This window comes from Oncorhynchus mykiss, chromosome 6, assembly GCF_057628025.1.
Source record: "Oncorhynchus mykiss isolate SJ-2025 chromosome 6, ASM5762802v1, whole genome shotgun sequence".
NCBI lineage: Eukaryota > Metazoa > Chordata > Actinopteri > Salmoniformes > Salmonidae > Oncorhynchus > Oncorhynchus mykiss.
The window spans coordinates 50752978-50769446 of NC_143027.1; the positions used below are offsets into that span (position 1 = coordinate 50752978).

General features: G+C 40.1%; 1 protein-coding gene and 1 non-coding gene across 2 annotated transcripts; both read right to left on the minus strand.

Moving 5' to 3' along the window:
• Positions 1-4611: 4611 nt before the first annotated feature.
• LOC118965127 (small nucleolar RNA U13) lies at positions 4612-4707 on the minus strand. The gene has a single exon (XR_005052457.1). It is a non-coding gene; the product is annotated as a small nucleolar RNA U13 (small nucleolar RNA).
• A 1853-nt stretch (positions 4708-6560) lies between these two features.
• spinb (spindlin b) lies at positions 6561-11562 on the minus strand. The gene is made up of 6 exons (XM_021606754.3): positions 11370-11562; positions 10058-10263; positions 9871-9919; positions 9489-9739; positions 9051-9284; positions 6561-8393 (listed from the first exon to the last, which is right to left on the minus strand). Exons 2-6 carry the CDS (start codon positions 10107-10109, stop codon positions 8194-8196), a joined length of 786 nt encoding a protein of 261 aa, XP_021462429.1. The 5' UTR covers positions 10110-10263; positions 11370-11562; the 3' UTR covers positions 6561-8193.
• Positions 11563-16469: the final 4907 nt, after the last annotated feature.

Here is a 16469-nt window from a genome sequence, read left to right on the forward strand (position 1 = left end):
TATTTAGGTGGTTTAAATTATTAACTTTCCTACTAACCTTTAAAGAAACTCTTGCCAAATCCATTTGTTATTCTGCTATGACTGAGTGAGACTTGTTTCATGCATATACTGAACCAGTCAAAAGTTTGGACACACCTACTCAATCCAGTGTTTCTTTTACTATTTTCTACACTGTAGAATAATAGTGAAGACATCACAACTATGAAATAAAATAGTGTTAAACTAATCAAAACATATATTATATTTGAGATTCTTCAAAGTAGCCACCCTTTGCCTTGATGACAGCTTTGCACACTCTTGGCATTCTCTCAACCAGCTTCATGAGGCAGTCACCTGGAATGTATTTCAATTAACAGGTGCGTCTTGTTAAAAGTTAATTTGTGGAATTTCTTTCCTTCTTAGTGCGTTTGAGCCAATGACTAGGTAAGGGTGGTTGGTATACAGAAGATTGCCCAATTTGGTAAATATCCAAGTCCATATTATGGCAAGAACAGCTCAAATAAGCAAAGAGAAATGTTAGTCAATCTGGAAAATGTCAAGAACTTTACATACACTCAATCACATTCCCACTCAATTAGTATTTGGTATCTGTAATTTTCATCATAGGTACACTTCAACTATGACAGACAAAATGAGAAAAAAAATCCAGAAAATCATATTGTAGGATTTTTAATGAATTTATTTGCAAATTATGGTGGAAAATATGTATTTGGTCACCTACAAACAAGCAAGATTTCTGGCTCTCACAGACCTGTAACTTCTTCTTTAAGAGGCTCCTCTGTCCTCCACTCGTTACCTGTATTAATGGCACCTGTTTGAACTTGTTATCAGTATAAAAGACACCTGTCCACAACCTCAAACAGTCACACTCCAAACTCCACTATGGCCAAGACCAAAGAGCTGTCAAAGGACACCAGAAACAAAATTGTAGACCTGCACCAGGCTGGGAAGACTGAATCTGCAATAGGTAAGCAGCTTGGTTTGAAGAAATCAACTGTGGAAGCAATTATTAGGAAATGGAAGACATACAAGACCACTGATAATCTCCCTCGATCTGGGGCTCCACGCAAGATCTCACACCGTGGGCTCAAAATGATCACAAGAACGGTGAGCAAAAATCCCAGAACCACACGGGGGGACCTAGTGAATGACCTGCAGAGAGCTGGGACCAAAGTAACAAAGCCTACCATCAGTAACACACTACGCCGCCAGGGACTCAAATCCTGCAGTGCCAGACGTGTCCCCCTGCTTAAGCCAGTACATGTCCAGGCCCGTCTGAAGTTTGCTAGAGAGCATTTGGATGATCCAGAAGAAGATTAGGAGAATGTCATATGGTCAGATGAAACCAAAATAGAACATTTTGGTAAAAACTCAACTCGTCGTGTTTGGAGGACAAAGAATGCTGAGTTGTATCCAAAGAACACCATACCTACTGTGAAGCATGGGGGTGGAAACATCATGCTTTGGGGCTGTTTTTCTGCAAAGGGAACCATTACGACTGATCCGTACGGGTAATGGAAAGAATGAATTGGGCCATGTATCGTGAGATTTTGAGTGAAAACCTCCTTCCATCAGCAAGGGCATTGAAGATTTTTATTTATTTATTTATTTATTTATTTTATTTCACCTTTATTTAACCAGGTAGGCTAGTTGAGAACAAGTTCTCATTTGCAACTGCGACCTGGCCAAGATAAAGCATAGCAGTATGAGCAGACAACACAGAGTTACACATGGAGTAAACAATTAACAAGTCAATAACACAGTAGAAAACAAAGGGGGAGTCTATATACAATGTGTGCAAAAGGCATGAGGTAGGCGAATAATTAAAATTTTGCAGATTAACACTGGAGTGATAAATGATCAGATGGTCGTGTACAGGTAGAGATATTGGTGTGCAAAAGAGCAGAAAAATAAATAAATAAAAACAGTATGGGGATGAGGTAGGTGAAAATGGGTGGGCTATTTACCAATAGACTATGTACAGCTGCAGCGATCGGTTAGCTGCTCAGATAGCTGATGTTTGAAGTTGGTGAGGGAGATAAAAGTCTCCAACTTCAGCGATTTTTGCAATTCGTTCCAGTCACAGGCAGCAGAGTACTGGAACGAAAGGCGGCCAAATGAGGTGTTGGCTTTAGGGATGATCAGTGAGATACACCTGCTGGAGCGCGTGCTACGGATGGGTGTTGCCATCGTGACCAGTGAGCTGAGATAAGGCGGAGCTTTACCTAGCATGGACTTGTAGATGACCTGGAGCCAGTGGGTCTGGCGACGAATATGTAGCGAGGGCCAGCCAACTAGAGCATACAAGTCGCAGTGGTGGGTGGTATAAGGTGCTTTAGTGACAAAACGGATGGCACTGTGATAGACTGCATCCAGTTTGCTGAGTAGAGTGTTGGAAGCCATTTTGTAGATGACATCGCCGAAGTCGAGGATCGGTAGGATAGTCAGTTTTACTAGGGTAAGCTTGGCGGCGTGAGTGAAGGAGGCTTTGTTGCGGAATAGAAAGCCGACTCTTGATTTGATTTTCGATGAAACGTGGCTGGGTCTTTCAGCATGACAATGATCCCAAACACACTGCCCGGGCAACGTAGGAGTGGCTTCGTAAGAAGCATTTCAAGGTCCTGGAGTGGCCTAGCCAGTCTCCAGATCTCAACCCCATAGAAAATCTTTGGAGGGAGTTGAAAGTCTGTGTTGCCCAGCAACAGCCCCAAAACATCACTGCTCTAGAGGAGATCTGCATGGAGGAATGGGCCAAAATACCAGCAACAGTGTGTGAAAACCTTGTGAAGACTTACAGAAAACGTTGACCTCTGTAATTGCCAACAAAGGGTATATAACAAAGTATTGAGATAAACTTTTGTTATTGACCAAATACTTATTTTCCACCATAATTTGCAAATAAATTAATTAAAAATCCTACAATGTGATTTTCTGGATTTTTTTCCCTCATTTTGTCTGGCATAGTTCAAGTGTACCTATGATGAAAATTACAGGCCTATCTCATCTTTTTAAGTGGGAGAACTTGCACAATTGGTGGCTGACTAAATACTTTTTTGCCCCACTCTATATCCACAGTAAAACGAGTCCTGTATCAACATAACCTGAAAGGCCGCTCAGTAAGGAAGAAGCCACTGCTCCAAAACCGCCATAAAAAAAGCCAGACTACGGTTTGCAACTGCACATGGGGACAAAGATTATACTTTTTGGAGAAATGTCTTCTGGTCTGATGAAACAAAAATAGAACTGTTTGGCCATCATGACCATCGTTATGTTTGGGGAAAAAGTGGGAGGCTTGCAAGCCGAAGAACAAGCCAAACAACACCATCCCAACCGTGAAGCACGGGAGTGGCAGCGTTATATTCTTTATCCCTTTACACTTGTGTGTATAAGGTAGTAGTTTTGGAATTGTTAGCTAGATTACTCGTTGGTTATTACTGCATTGTCGGAACTAGAAGCACAAGCATTTCGCTACACTCGCATTAACATCTGCTAACCATGTGTATGTGACAAATAAAATTTGATTTGATTTGATGTTGTGGGGATGCTTTGCTGCAGGAGGGACTGGTGCACTTCACAAAATAGATGATATCATGAGGGAGGAAAATTATGTGAATATATTGAAGCAACATCTCAAGACATCAGTCAGGAAGTTAAAGCTTGGTTGCAAAGGGTTCTTACAAATTGACAATGACCCCAATCATCTTTCCAAAGTTGTGGCAAAATGGCTTAAGGACAACAAAGGCAAGGTATTGGAGTTGCCATCACAAAGCCCTGACCTCATTCTCATAGAAGATTTGTGGGCAGAACTGAAAAAGCATGTGCGAGCAAGGAAGCCAACAAACCCGACTCAGTTACTCCAGCTCTGTCAGGCGGAATGAGACAAAATTTACCCAATTTATTGAGAAGCTTGTTTGTGGAAGAATACCCGAAACGTTTGACCCAAGTTAAACCATTTATGCTACCAAATACTAATTGAGTGTATGTAAACCACTGGGAATGTGATGAAATAAATAAAAGCTGAAATAAATCATTCTCTCTACTATTATTCTGACATTTCACATTCTTAAAATAAAGTGGTGATCCTAACTGACCTAAGACAGGGAATTTTACTAGGATTAAATATCAGGAATTGTGACAAACCGAGTTTAAATGTATTTGGCTAAAGTGTATGTAAACTTCCGATTTCAATTGTATGTTCGACCTAGCATATAGGCCCTACATCATTCGGGATTGGGTCGTGGGAGGGGTTCAGGTGCGTCGTAGGTTGACATTTTTTGGCATATATTTTTTTAAATCCATTATAGAGTGTCAGTCAGCCCCTTAAAACTGACCAGATTTTAAGATCTTTATAAAGTTAGATGTTCTGAAGCAGAGAGGTTTTATTTTGTACTTATTATTTGGTCCATGTTTTTACACTGCTATTCTCTATTGGGTTACAACTCAGGCACGTTGTTTTAGTAGTTCACGAACCCCCAAAACGAATAAAAACCTCAGCTGTATTTTACCCGTCAACGAAACCTGCTTGTGAGCAGAGGTTAACCAAAAATCGAACCTTCAATGTTTCGAATATCGGTCACAGTTTTTTAACCATTTAATGAAACCCTGGTTCATGATCAGACGGCTGAGGTGCATTGCGTAACAATGAGGTCACACCTGTCACAGAAACACTATGACGCTCCCGATCATCACATTTATGAACCGAAGGATCAATGTTGGTATAGGTTCCAAAAGTATTAGAGGAATGCTCATAGTCTTTTATAAACTGGTTTGCAAACAAAGTCGACGTTTTCATGTATAATTACATTCAACAAACAGTACTACAATATAATTACAATTTCTCAACATGAAAGAAGCTAAAATGTTTGTGAATTTCCAATAAAGTACAGCAAACCGTCAGTAGTTCGCATTATAATATATTCACAAATGATGCATTCTGGGACATTGGATATTGTTAGCAGAGAGGAAGAGGCGAAGCGAGAGCGAAAAAATCTGTCTTCTCCAGCAGGTGCCGTTTTTTAGTTTTTGTATGGAGGTCAATGAAAGTGAATTTGGTTAACAACAAATGTAATGGCCTATTTGCTATGTGTGGCTTATTTGATCGAATATATGTTTCGTAATGATTAGGTTGTTTAGAGTTTACTGATAAATCTGGGACTCGTAAACTTTGAGGAAAAACATCGGAGTTGTGCCTCGTCGTCATTAGTTACCACAGTCATAAAGTCATACACCTCGCCTATTTTCACAATTTATCTTCTTAAATTGTGATTTTAAACCTTAACCACACTGTTAACCGTATGCCTAACACTAACCTCAAATAAAAATCACATTTTCGTTTTCATGAATTTTACAGACTATTTTGACTTTGGCTGTAGTAACTAATGGGCACCGTTGAGCCTGTTTTTCACGCGAGTATATGCTCTCATTGGCTAGAATGTGCCCACCTGATCTTGCCTCCTCCCGACTGCCCTTTTTTAAGACATGTATTTTCATTGTTAGAGTGGCTAGTAGAGTATCTGGTCAATATAATGGATAATATGTGTAGTTGCTCTGTCCCTTGACTTCCAAATCGACCAATAGCACCTCCTCCCTAGATCTAAAGGGTTTAGAGAGGTGTCAAATCAGGGACACGTCTTCTTTACATTATATGACCTCATGCTATGGAAGAAAGAGGTTTCTTATTTATTTGTTTTTATGCTCGTTCATAACCAAGCGGGAAGGGGGTAATTACAGTTGGGAAGTTGTAAATACCAGTTGGATGCATTCACATGCTCTGAACTCGTTGAGAAACGCTGATTGGCTAATGGCCAACAACCTAGTGTCAACCATAAACAAAAGTACAACTATCATGCTTGTAAAGAAATTATGGTGCTAAAAAAAACTAATTAATAGATTGCTTTTCATAAATAAAGTTTTGTTGTAATTTCCATAGTAGGTGATGTCAGAGGTCAGCATGTGGGAGAAGTAAGTGCTCAGTGTTGGCAGATGAGTTTCCCACCAGTAATTAATTACCAGTTGGAGGAGCGTTCAAGTGGTTTCCCCCCAGTCGTATGTGGTAAATACCACTTTCTCACTTTGTTATGAACGCAGTACTAGTGCCTAAGAAAACTCAAGTGAGACAAGATTAGGATCTGAAAAACAAGAAACATGACATCCTTCCTCTCAGCCTTACCCTACGATGGCACACATTTAAGTGGCAGAACCGGATCTGAGGGCCTAGTTCCTTGACTATATTGTTTTCGTTCATGATGTGCTAAAGTATTGATAAAGTAATCATCTAATAAATTATACAAGTTTGACAATATCTTGCAGCTAAATACACAGCAATCCTATAATTCATATTCTATATGTAATTCTATTGCTAAGTATTTCTCAGAGTTAGCATGACAGGGGGAATGGCTAGCTAGTATTTGTGTTTTGCAACACTCAATGTTATGAGAGCTTTTCCATGGACCCCATTTGGACTACTACACCCCGCTACACAAACAATCGACAATCTTCCAAGGTTATGTTAAAATTAAACATAACATTCTTAAATAACATTAAAACATATGACATACTTGTTTTAATATTCAGAGTAGTCTTTAATTATAAAAATGTCCTTACAGAATTATGTAACGTTAAAGTGTTTGTGCCAAATGACAAACTGTAACCATTTTCATTATTCAAAAATAATGCATTAGGTATATTAACTGAATGTAGAACACACAATGCCTTTAAGAACACATTTGACCTCTATATTGATGTATAAACAGGACTTCACTACTGTCCCTTAGCTATATCTAAATTCTCTTCCATTTCAACTCAAAATATGTTAGTCCTATTTTGACATACAACCACTGTGACTGAATATGTACACACAAGCTCCATCCTTACATGCACACACATTTCTCCCAATCAAATAAGGCAAGCTCTTTGTTGATACATACAAAATAAGCCATGTTTTTGTGGAAAAAACAAAAACAAAAAACAGACAACTGATTTATTTAGAAATGTTACCCATTAAATGCTGTACAACACTGGCACCATTAGTTGGCACTCACTTAGCATTACCAGTCAACTGGTTTCTGTAATGCATGGTACAAAAACAACAAAATAAATGTCACAGTTTACATAAGCTCATAACCTTGAAAAGAACAAACTGACATGCAACTCACATCAACTTACATTTAGCTATAAACATGAAAACACAAGTCTGCTTTTCAGAAGTGGAACTGACATTGCACACAATACAGCACAACAGTAATGTAAAATGTTAAATGCCCTGATGCCTCCCACAGCCATTGGCAGCATATGATGATTTCCACACCTTGGAAATCATGAAGGGGCCATCAAGGATCTAGCATTTTGACCAAAGTATATCCAGGTGCACATGGTTCAGAGACCTGTTGCAGACCTTCAAGATGTCTTATCAATAATACTACATTGAGGTTAGGCAGGAGCTGATCTTTGTACACAAGAGTGACTGTAGTAGCGGTAAGTAAACCTGCAGCAGCATCAGAAGAGCTGCATAGAACAACAGTGACATAGGCTTCAGTAACACAAGGTGAACAATTGAATCATGTGTTAACAATACAACAATTCTCTCGTAAAAGAACCATGACATGGTTCTTTTTAGGTGAGAATTAGTTAAAATTCAAAATGCTGCAAGCAGGGTTCTAAGGTATGCAACTAAATATTTTGCTGTGCGACCTGGAGTTTTAATTTGGGAGCACTGTGCGAAATAATTATAATCCAATATATATATATTTTTAATAATTGCTGTAATGATAAAGTGTCACTGTAACATTGTTTCCAGAGTGCAGATTAGTTAGCGTCATGCTTGCACCATTAATACAGTGAAAACTAAAGTTAAAAAGATCTGACCCATATTACCAGCGCAATGATTTTTTTTCTTCCCGCATTTTACATTCATAAACCATGTCGCACATGGCGTCTGGCCCAATTGAACAGTGTAAATGTTCAGACATGCCGAAATCTGCAGAGGTCTCCCTTCTTTTAGAAAACAAAGTGAACTTGAAACAAAGTACACTAAAAGATTTCGCATTGGAAGCAGTGACACAGGAAACGACAAGTTCCACATTTGCAGCCTGTGAAGGAATTGTCCATTTTGAATGGAAATGTATGTTGTTTCAAAGAAAGCGTCAGAACATTTGCCAAGGTCTGTGGATCAATGATTTTCTCAATGCCTATGCCCTAAGACGTTTTTACTAAATCGTAGACGTAGATGTGAAAGTCGTCATCAAACTTGATGAAATAAACAGAGGGTTTGGCTTCAACCTGATGGATAACCATGCCAGTCCTTTTGCCGCCATCCTCTTTGGCATACTCCACTTGTTTGCCAACAAGGCTATCCACCACTTCTCCAGGCTCTCTCTCTGCTGGAGGCGAGTCATCTGCAAAAGCATAGAATATTACCAGCTTTAGTGAGATAATTGGTTGACTACATCTATGTAGTATGATTGTATCTACAGTAAAACAATTTAGAATTACATGTTTTTTAAAAGAGATAGAGACATTAAACAATGAGCACGGTTACATGCACACAATTATGTGATTATTGTGGATAGGTTAATATAATAGTTTGTTTAAAATGTTTACATGCTTTGCAAGAAGAACGATTTCCCTAATAACCCTGTTTACATGTACACATCTGAAATCAGGCTACTGATAGGCCTTTTGATAAGTGCAGAAAAATCGGCAATAAAAATATATTTGATTCTGTGTTCAGACAAAGTTTGTATGTGAAAACTATTTATAAGACGCATACTTTCAGTTTTTCAGAACTCACTTACACCACCCGAACACCGATTAAGCTGTTTACATGTCCTAATAATTCAAAAGATTGCTCAGAAAACTGTGTTCTAATCTGTGTTTGCTTACTTCAATTTTGAGCTTATGCTGATTAAAATAAGCAGAGTAAGGTGTTTACATGACTATTGCATAGTCTGCCTGCTGCCATAATCAGTTTAATATCAAACTATTACTGTGCATGTAAATGTACTCAATGTCTACATTTTAAACACTGAAGATCATTTCTGATAGACTCTCACTTGAATCAGGCATTATCCGGAGATCCCCCTCTTTGTAGTCATCCAAGAGTTGGTACATGTACAAAACAGGGTCCTTTTCGTAAGTGATGTAGAACCATGTGTTCATAATGGGAGCCTGTGCTAGCACCATGCCCCTCCACTCCTCCTTTGGTCCTTCATCTTGCTCAAACATGTGCTCCACTGCTTTACCTATCATGGTTTCTGCTAGCTGGGAATCGCTGACACGAGCTGGAGCTACAATACAGAGAGCACTTTCAAATGGACAGCTAATATGGCTATGAAAAGACACATTTACTAATCTGTGATATAAGGTATGCATGATCAAACACACATCAAGCACATAAGTACATTGGTTATACCATACTGAACAGACATAAGTGTAATATGCTTTTTATGGCAGAGCAAAGCCGATTTTTGTCATGTCTTCACAACACATACCAACTCGGTCTGGTAAAACCTCCAGGCCTTGCACCCGCTCATCTTTGTGAAGCTCAAGTCCATAGATGCAGTCAAATCCATCATACTTGATTAGGTAGAGAGAGGGGTTAACAGGGACTTGGTCGAGAACTGTTCCTTTCCACTGGGAAACCTTGGAGTCTTCCTTCCACTGGTGTGTTATCCTGCAACCCACTATGTTTCGTCTGGGTTGGGCAATAGGCTTGCTTGGACCAACATTATTCTTTTGCTTCCTATAGAGATCCCAATTTGAGAGTCAAGGACAGCAATATGTAAATTAATGTCAAATCAATTTATGTAGTATCAGTTTGTAAGCCAACCTGCTTTTGGTCTTATGCTGTGTCTACACAATGAGAGAACTTACTTGTGGGAATTTTTCTTCTTCATCATATTTGCAGATACCCCAATATTCCCTAAAATGACAAAACAAACGTGTGCATGAAATCTCTCCAATTATATCTTAAAAATTACAGCCATATAGTGTAGCAGGCTATATGTAATGTGTAACGTTCCTGCTGCCTTCATGTACACAAGGCGAGAATGTGTCTCACCCCCATCAGCTCTGGGGCGCTGGCCTGGCCTCTTCCCAAATGGGGTCTTCATTGATATACATGTAGGTAAGCAGCCAGGCTGCCAGACTAGGGTGACAATGTCTCTACTAGGTAATCAGGAGAAAGAAGGACAGTGTGCAGGTGGTGGCCCCAGGTGGGAGGATCACTCCCCTCCAGGGCAGGAACACTTAATGTGGCAGTTCAAACTGTTGAAAAATGAGCATGTGTTAAACATGGCAACATTATGATGAAGAATGACTTTGGGGTAGAAAATGTCATAACTAGCAAGTATCTCATTGCAAATGTAACTGTTATGAACCTATTCAGTCATGCTGACTCGTGTGCTATAGACCTGCCTTTTATACAATCATATATACCACCAGTAGCTGCCTAAAAACAATTGCAGAACAATATATCATTTGTTGTTGTTGCAGGGTGGCTTAGTCTTGCACACCATGTTCAACGAGTCATAATTACAGTAGAGACCAAGTAGGCCTACCAACACAGGTCAATCAGAGTCAATTTACTATTAGTGGTCCATAGAGAAAGTAGGCCCATCTTGGCTCAATATTGGCACAATTCTGATGTCATTTCTACAACGTTAGGTGTAATAGAATAATGTATACTTAAGAAAATAGACAACATAGGCTGTATTTCCTGAACATTTATTAATAGGGATTTACACCCCCCCCCCCCCTCATTTTTTTTTTATCCAGACAGCAGAAATGATTTTTTAGTAGACTAGGATTAGACCCGCCCCCTTCAGACATGTTTTTTTCAAACATTACTTACCTACAGGTAACATTGAAATAACGTTCGTCTCATTGCCTCGAACTCACTGTTGTATACTTTTATTTAACAGAAATGGCAAGCAGTTCAAGCTAAGTAAAACTACTCAAGATGCTCTAGAGTGACCCAAGAAAGTATAGGATTGTCATTTTGTTTACAATGAATAAAGTCAAAGGGAGGAAATATGTTGCTTGACGTTGCATACATGTGCATCCTGAAGCACCGATTCGCTTGATTGTCAAATAGGCGGATTGACTGGATTTTAACTGAGGAGGTATGGTACCTCAATGTCAGCCATGTTGCACCAGTATATACAAACCCCCGCATCAAAACCAGCGCAAGCGAACAAAGGAGGAGAAGGTTTGGGTCTGTCTGACATGCATTTGAAATGCAAACAACAAAGCAGGTTTATACACAAATTGCTCATGCACATGCATACCTCCCAATTAACTAGTGTAGTTAGTGGTCGTCTGAGTCCATGCATTTGATTACCAATCGAGTGATTAGTTTGAGGGTTGCTTACCCGATGAATTGTACATCTAAATTGATCCCATCTCGCTTTTCCTCTGGCTCCGTTTGCATTCAACCCAAATCCTATGGCCGAGTCCCACCTATCCCGCTTTCTACCAAATAGTGATCTGGAAATGTGGATGGGGACGCGGGAAGCTCGGTCTTCCTGCCAAATAGTGGGTTCCTCGACCGCAAATTGCGCATGCGCGGACAATACAACACCATTCGTAGAAGCCGACAAGTATTTGAAAACATCTGTATTTCTGTTTAATACACGCAACTGTGATTGGCTACCACTTGCAACTTTGTGATGAACATGAAATATGAATACAGGTACATGAATATAAACAAGTAAACAGTTATTACTTATTGTAGTACCGATATTGAAAAATACCACACTTTACTTTAGAATAATTGCTACATTACTTACAATAGAATTCGGTAATAAACTGTAGTATGGTATACTACACACTGTAGTACCCCTCGATTGTGTAGTGCTTACTTTAGAATGTTGTAGTATATTGTGGAATAATATACTACACACTGTAGTATCCCTCGATCATGTGTAGTACTTACTATAGAATGTTGTAGTATACTGTAGAATACTATAGTAAATACTACAGTATTATCTGAAAAAAAACAATGTAGTAAATATTACAGTAATGTCCGCAAAAACACTACAGTCCACAAAAACACTACAATGAAACTATAGTAAATATTACAGTATTTAATTTGCATATACCCTGCCCATTCCCCCATATCACAATTTGTGCAACTCATAAGTGAGAAACCTATTTGCCAAGTACATACCATTTATTGTGTTCCCTACAGTTCTAGAAGGAAAATGGTCCCTTGAGAAGGCACAAACAAGAGGTATGTCAGGAGAAGTGCAGTGTTATCATAAGGAGCTGTATACTTGGAATACGGAGGAGGCAGAGGAGGTCAAAAAGAGCGAAGGAGGAAGAGGGTGAGCTTGAATCAGTTAAAAATGGCTTCTATAAAGAAGAATGTCAGAAAGTGTAAGCAGGGTGAGCTGTACGCCGGATCGAAGACAGGAGGAGGGCGAAGTATTGGAGGGTTAGGTGTGGTGAAGTTCTCGGAGCCCTAGGCACCAAGGGTCAGGATAAATATGAGTCTGTGACGGTAGGAGTGACACTTTTGGAAAAAGTGGACCCTTGCCTTTTGGCTGATCCATTTGTGGTTTCAGGGTAGGTGAAAACAGAGTTGGGTGCAGTGGAATCGGCGAGGGTTACCAGAAGTGGTCTTGTGATAATTGTTTGTATTTCTGCAGGTCAGAGGGAGCAGGCATTCCGGGTTAAATAAATGGGGACAAGCGATGTGAATTGTTTTGCTCTCAAGAAAAGGGCGCCATTGAAAGGAGTGATTACTGGGGTAGGGATAAATGTGAAAGTTGATCAACTGAAAGGGAAGATTCCCGGTGTTTGTGATGCTCGTCGTTTGGTGCGACGCAGACAGGGAGACGTGAGTGGTGAAACAGAAGAGTCGTCTGTTCTTTTGAGTTGTGATGTTGCCTTTTCCCGACAAAGTGATGTTATTGTATTTATGTTGTCCTGTACAAGCTTTTGTGCCGAATACATTACGTTGTTACAGCTGTCAAGCTTATGGGCATGTGGCAGCACTGTGTAGGAGGGAGGTTCCTAGCTGTGATAAGTGTGCAGAAGTCATGAGACAAAGGGATGTATAGCATTGGGGAAAGTGGTATGTGTTAGTTATAGGGGTGCCCATGGGCTGTGGATCAGAAATGTCTGGTGTGAGCGAGGCAGGTTGAGGTTTCCAGGGTGAGAGCAGTGCAGAAGTCGATGTATTCTGAGGCAGTGAAGAAAGTCGATGAAGATGGGTCAACAGGGAGGGATCCTGAGAGGAGTGGTGTGAGTAGTATATCTGTACCAGTACAGAGGGATAGGCCAACAAGTGATATATGCTTCAGCAAGATTGGATTTTTAGCGTTTATAGCAATGGTTATCTACTGTACTGCAGGAATGGAACGTAAGTTGTAGAAAATGTAGGTTGTGGTGGCAGCTGCAGAGAGGTATTTGGGTATACGAGACTTGACGTCAGAAGACTTACAGGGTTGTGTTGTCCTAGCCTTTCAGGTTGTTAGCCTGAGGTAGGAGTAAATAGATTTAAATAGTGGAGTAGGGTGGTGGGTATTTAGTTAGTGTAGTGTTAAATTGTAGGTTATTTGTTGTGTTATTTAAATTTTCAAGCAAAGTACAGGAGGTGGCGGTAATGCAACATACATTGGATGCCAACTGCCATTAAACCTCATCGAAGAAGAAGTACAGTTATTTTAATTGAACCTTTATTTAACTAGGCAAGTCAGTTAAGAACAAATTCTTATTTACAATGACGGCCTAGGAACAGTGGGTTAACTGCCTTGTTCAGGGGCAGAACGAGAGATTTTTACCTTGTCAGCTCAGGGATTCGATCTTGCAACCTTTCGGTTACTGGCCCAACGCTCTAACCAAATCAAATCAAATCAAAGTTTATTTGTCACGTGCGCCGAATACAACAGGTGTAGACGTTACAATGAAATGCTTACTTACAGGCTCTAACCATCAGCACAATTTCTTTAAAAAAGGTATTAGGTGAACAATAGTTCAGTAAAGAAATAAAAACAACATTAAAAAGACAGTGAAAAATAACAGTAGCGAGGCTATAACAGTAGCGAGGCTATATACAGGCACCGGTTAGTTGGGCTGATTTAGGTAGTATGTACATGAATGTATAGTTAAAGTGACTATGCATATATGATAAACAAAGAGTAGCAGCAGCGTAAAAGAGGGGTTGGGGGGGACACACAATGCAAAAAGCCCGGGTAGCAATTTATGGCTTGAGGATAAAAACTGTTGAGAAGCCTTTTGTCCTAGACTTGGCACTCCTGTACCGCTTGCCATGCGATAGTAGAGAGAACAGTCTATGACTGGAGTGGCTGGGTTCTTTGACAATTTTTAGGGATTTCCTCTGACACCGCCTGGTATAGCGGTGCTGGATGGCAGGCAGCTTAGCCCCAGTGGCCACCACTTGGCTACCTGCCGCCCCAAAGTTATAGAACAGATCAGAAGCTCTGAACTATCTAGTCAGACCCCAGTCTGACCTACCTACAGGATATGGAAAATTTGCTCTATTAGTTTTTCTCCTGTAGGTTTCCTGAAGGAGAAAGCTTCCACTTCTTTGTCAAAGATAATAAAACAAAAACAATATAGTAAATACTACAGTAAAGTCTGCAAAAACACTGCAGTAAATAATAGTGTACTTCAAGCTGCAAAAACACATTTAATTACTATAGTGTATACTATAGTTATTTTACTACAGTCTTTATACTAAAGTTAACTGTACATACTACAGTATACTACAGTAAATACTACACAAAGTATTACAGTATTCACTGTAGTGTTTTTGCACTACAGTGAATACAACAGTAAAATCAGCAAAAACACTAAAGTGAATACTATAGTATTTATACAATAGTATACTGTAGTATACCTTCCCCCAAATGACAGTGTATAATGTAGCGACCTGAGTACAACACAACAACCTAGTTGGACTGTTGGACTGACAGTTGTAAGGACTGTAAAGCGAATTCCCCAAGACATTCAGGCCACTTGGTGTATTGGTGTATGTTGGACTGACAGTCGCAGGGGCTGAGTTAAGAGTTATGTTCTGGCTACTCTGCTATATATTTTCAAAGTCAACAAAGATTTTCTAAATATAATATTGTAGGCCTCTCATTTCCACTACAAGACATTAGATGGCATATGCACATTTTGAAATAAATTATTTGAACCAATGAGGAAGATCCCAATGCCCCAGGGCAATGATTGGGGACTCTGCCCTGTGTAGGATGCCGTCTTTCGGATGGGACGTTAAATGGGTGTCCTGACTCTCTGAGGTCATTAAAGATCCCATGGCACTTATCGTAAGAGTAGGGGTGTTAACCCCGGTGTCCTGGCTAAATTCCCAATCTGGCCCTCAAACCATTCACTGTCGCCTAATAATCCCCAGTTTACAATTGGCTCATTCATCCCCCTCCTCTCCCCTGTAACTATTCCCCAGGTCATTGCTGTAAATGAGAATGTGTTCTCAGTCAACTTACCTGGTAAAATAACGGAGATTTAAAAAAAATTATAATTATTATTATTATTATTTTAAATAAAGAAAGCTGCTGTAAAAGTAGCTGCTGTTCTAAAGCCAGCCGTACTGCTTCTTAACACAGCGTGCATCCAACCCGGAAGCCAGCCGCACCAATGTGTCGGAGGCTACACCGTGCACCTGGCAACCTTGGCTAGCGCGCACTGCGCCCGGCCCGCCACAGGAGTCGCTGGTGCGCGATGAGACAAGGAGATCCCTACCGACCAATCCCTCCCTAACCCGGACGACACGGACCTCCCGGTCGCAGCCGGTTACGACAGAGCCTGGGCGCGAACCCAGCGCCCTTAACCACTGCGCCACCCGGGAGGCCCATAATGCAACTGTTAATGATAATATTAATATCAATATTAATAATAATATTAATATTATAATAATCAACTTTAGAAAACACATTTAAATCCCATTGTTATTTAGTCCATTAGTATTGCATGATGTTCAGTATGCTTTTCAATTTGCATCGTACATAATTGCCTGTACATTGTATCGCAGTAAAAGGGGGTCCATTCTACTCAGGAGCACTTTTACTTTCCAAAAGGGCCAGAGTTGCTGTTCATTTTGCAGCCCTTAAAGTAACAGTCCAGCAAAAATCTCACTTTTAAAAAAAGTTAATCATCTGTTAACTCATACCCAAATAATGATGTTGACTCATCATGATAATTAGCGTTGAAAAAGGTAATCCATTGTTCTCTAATTCCCTAATTTCTGAATCACGCCTGTAATGTCAGTAGCTATAGTGAACTATGCATGCTTCAGAGGAAGGGGGAGGGGCAGGTAGCCTACACACACACACACACACACATACACACGGGCAAATAATTTTTCTCTGCCAGGAGTACCCCTGAAGTACCCCCTCATGTACATTGTACTAGTAGGCCTATGGTCTCATGAGTCTTCTCAAGTACCTCCTGTGGATAGGCCAAGTACCCACAGGGGTCCTAGT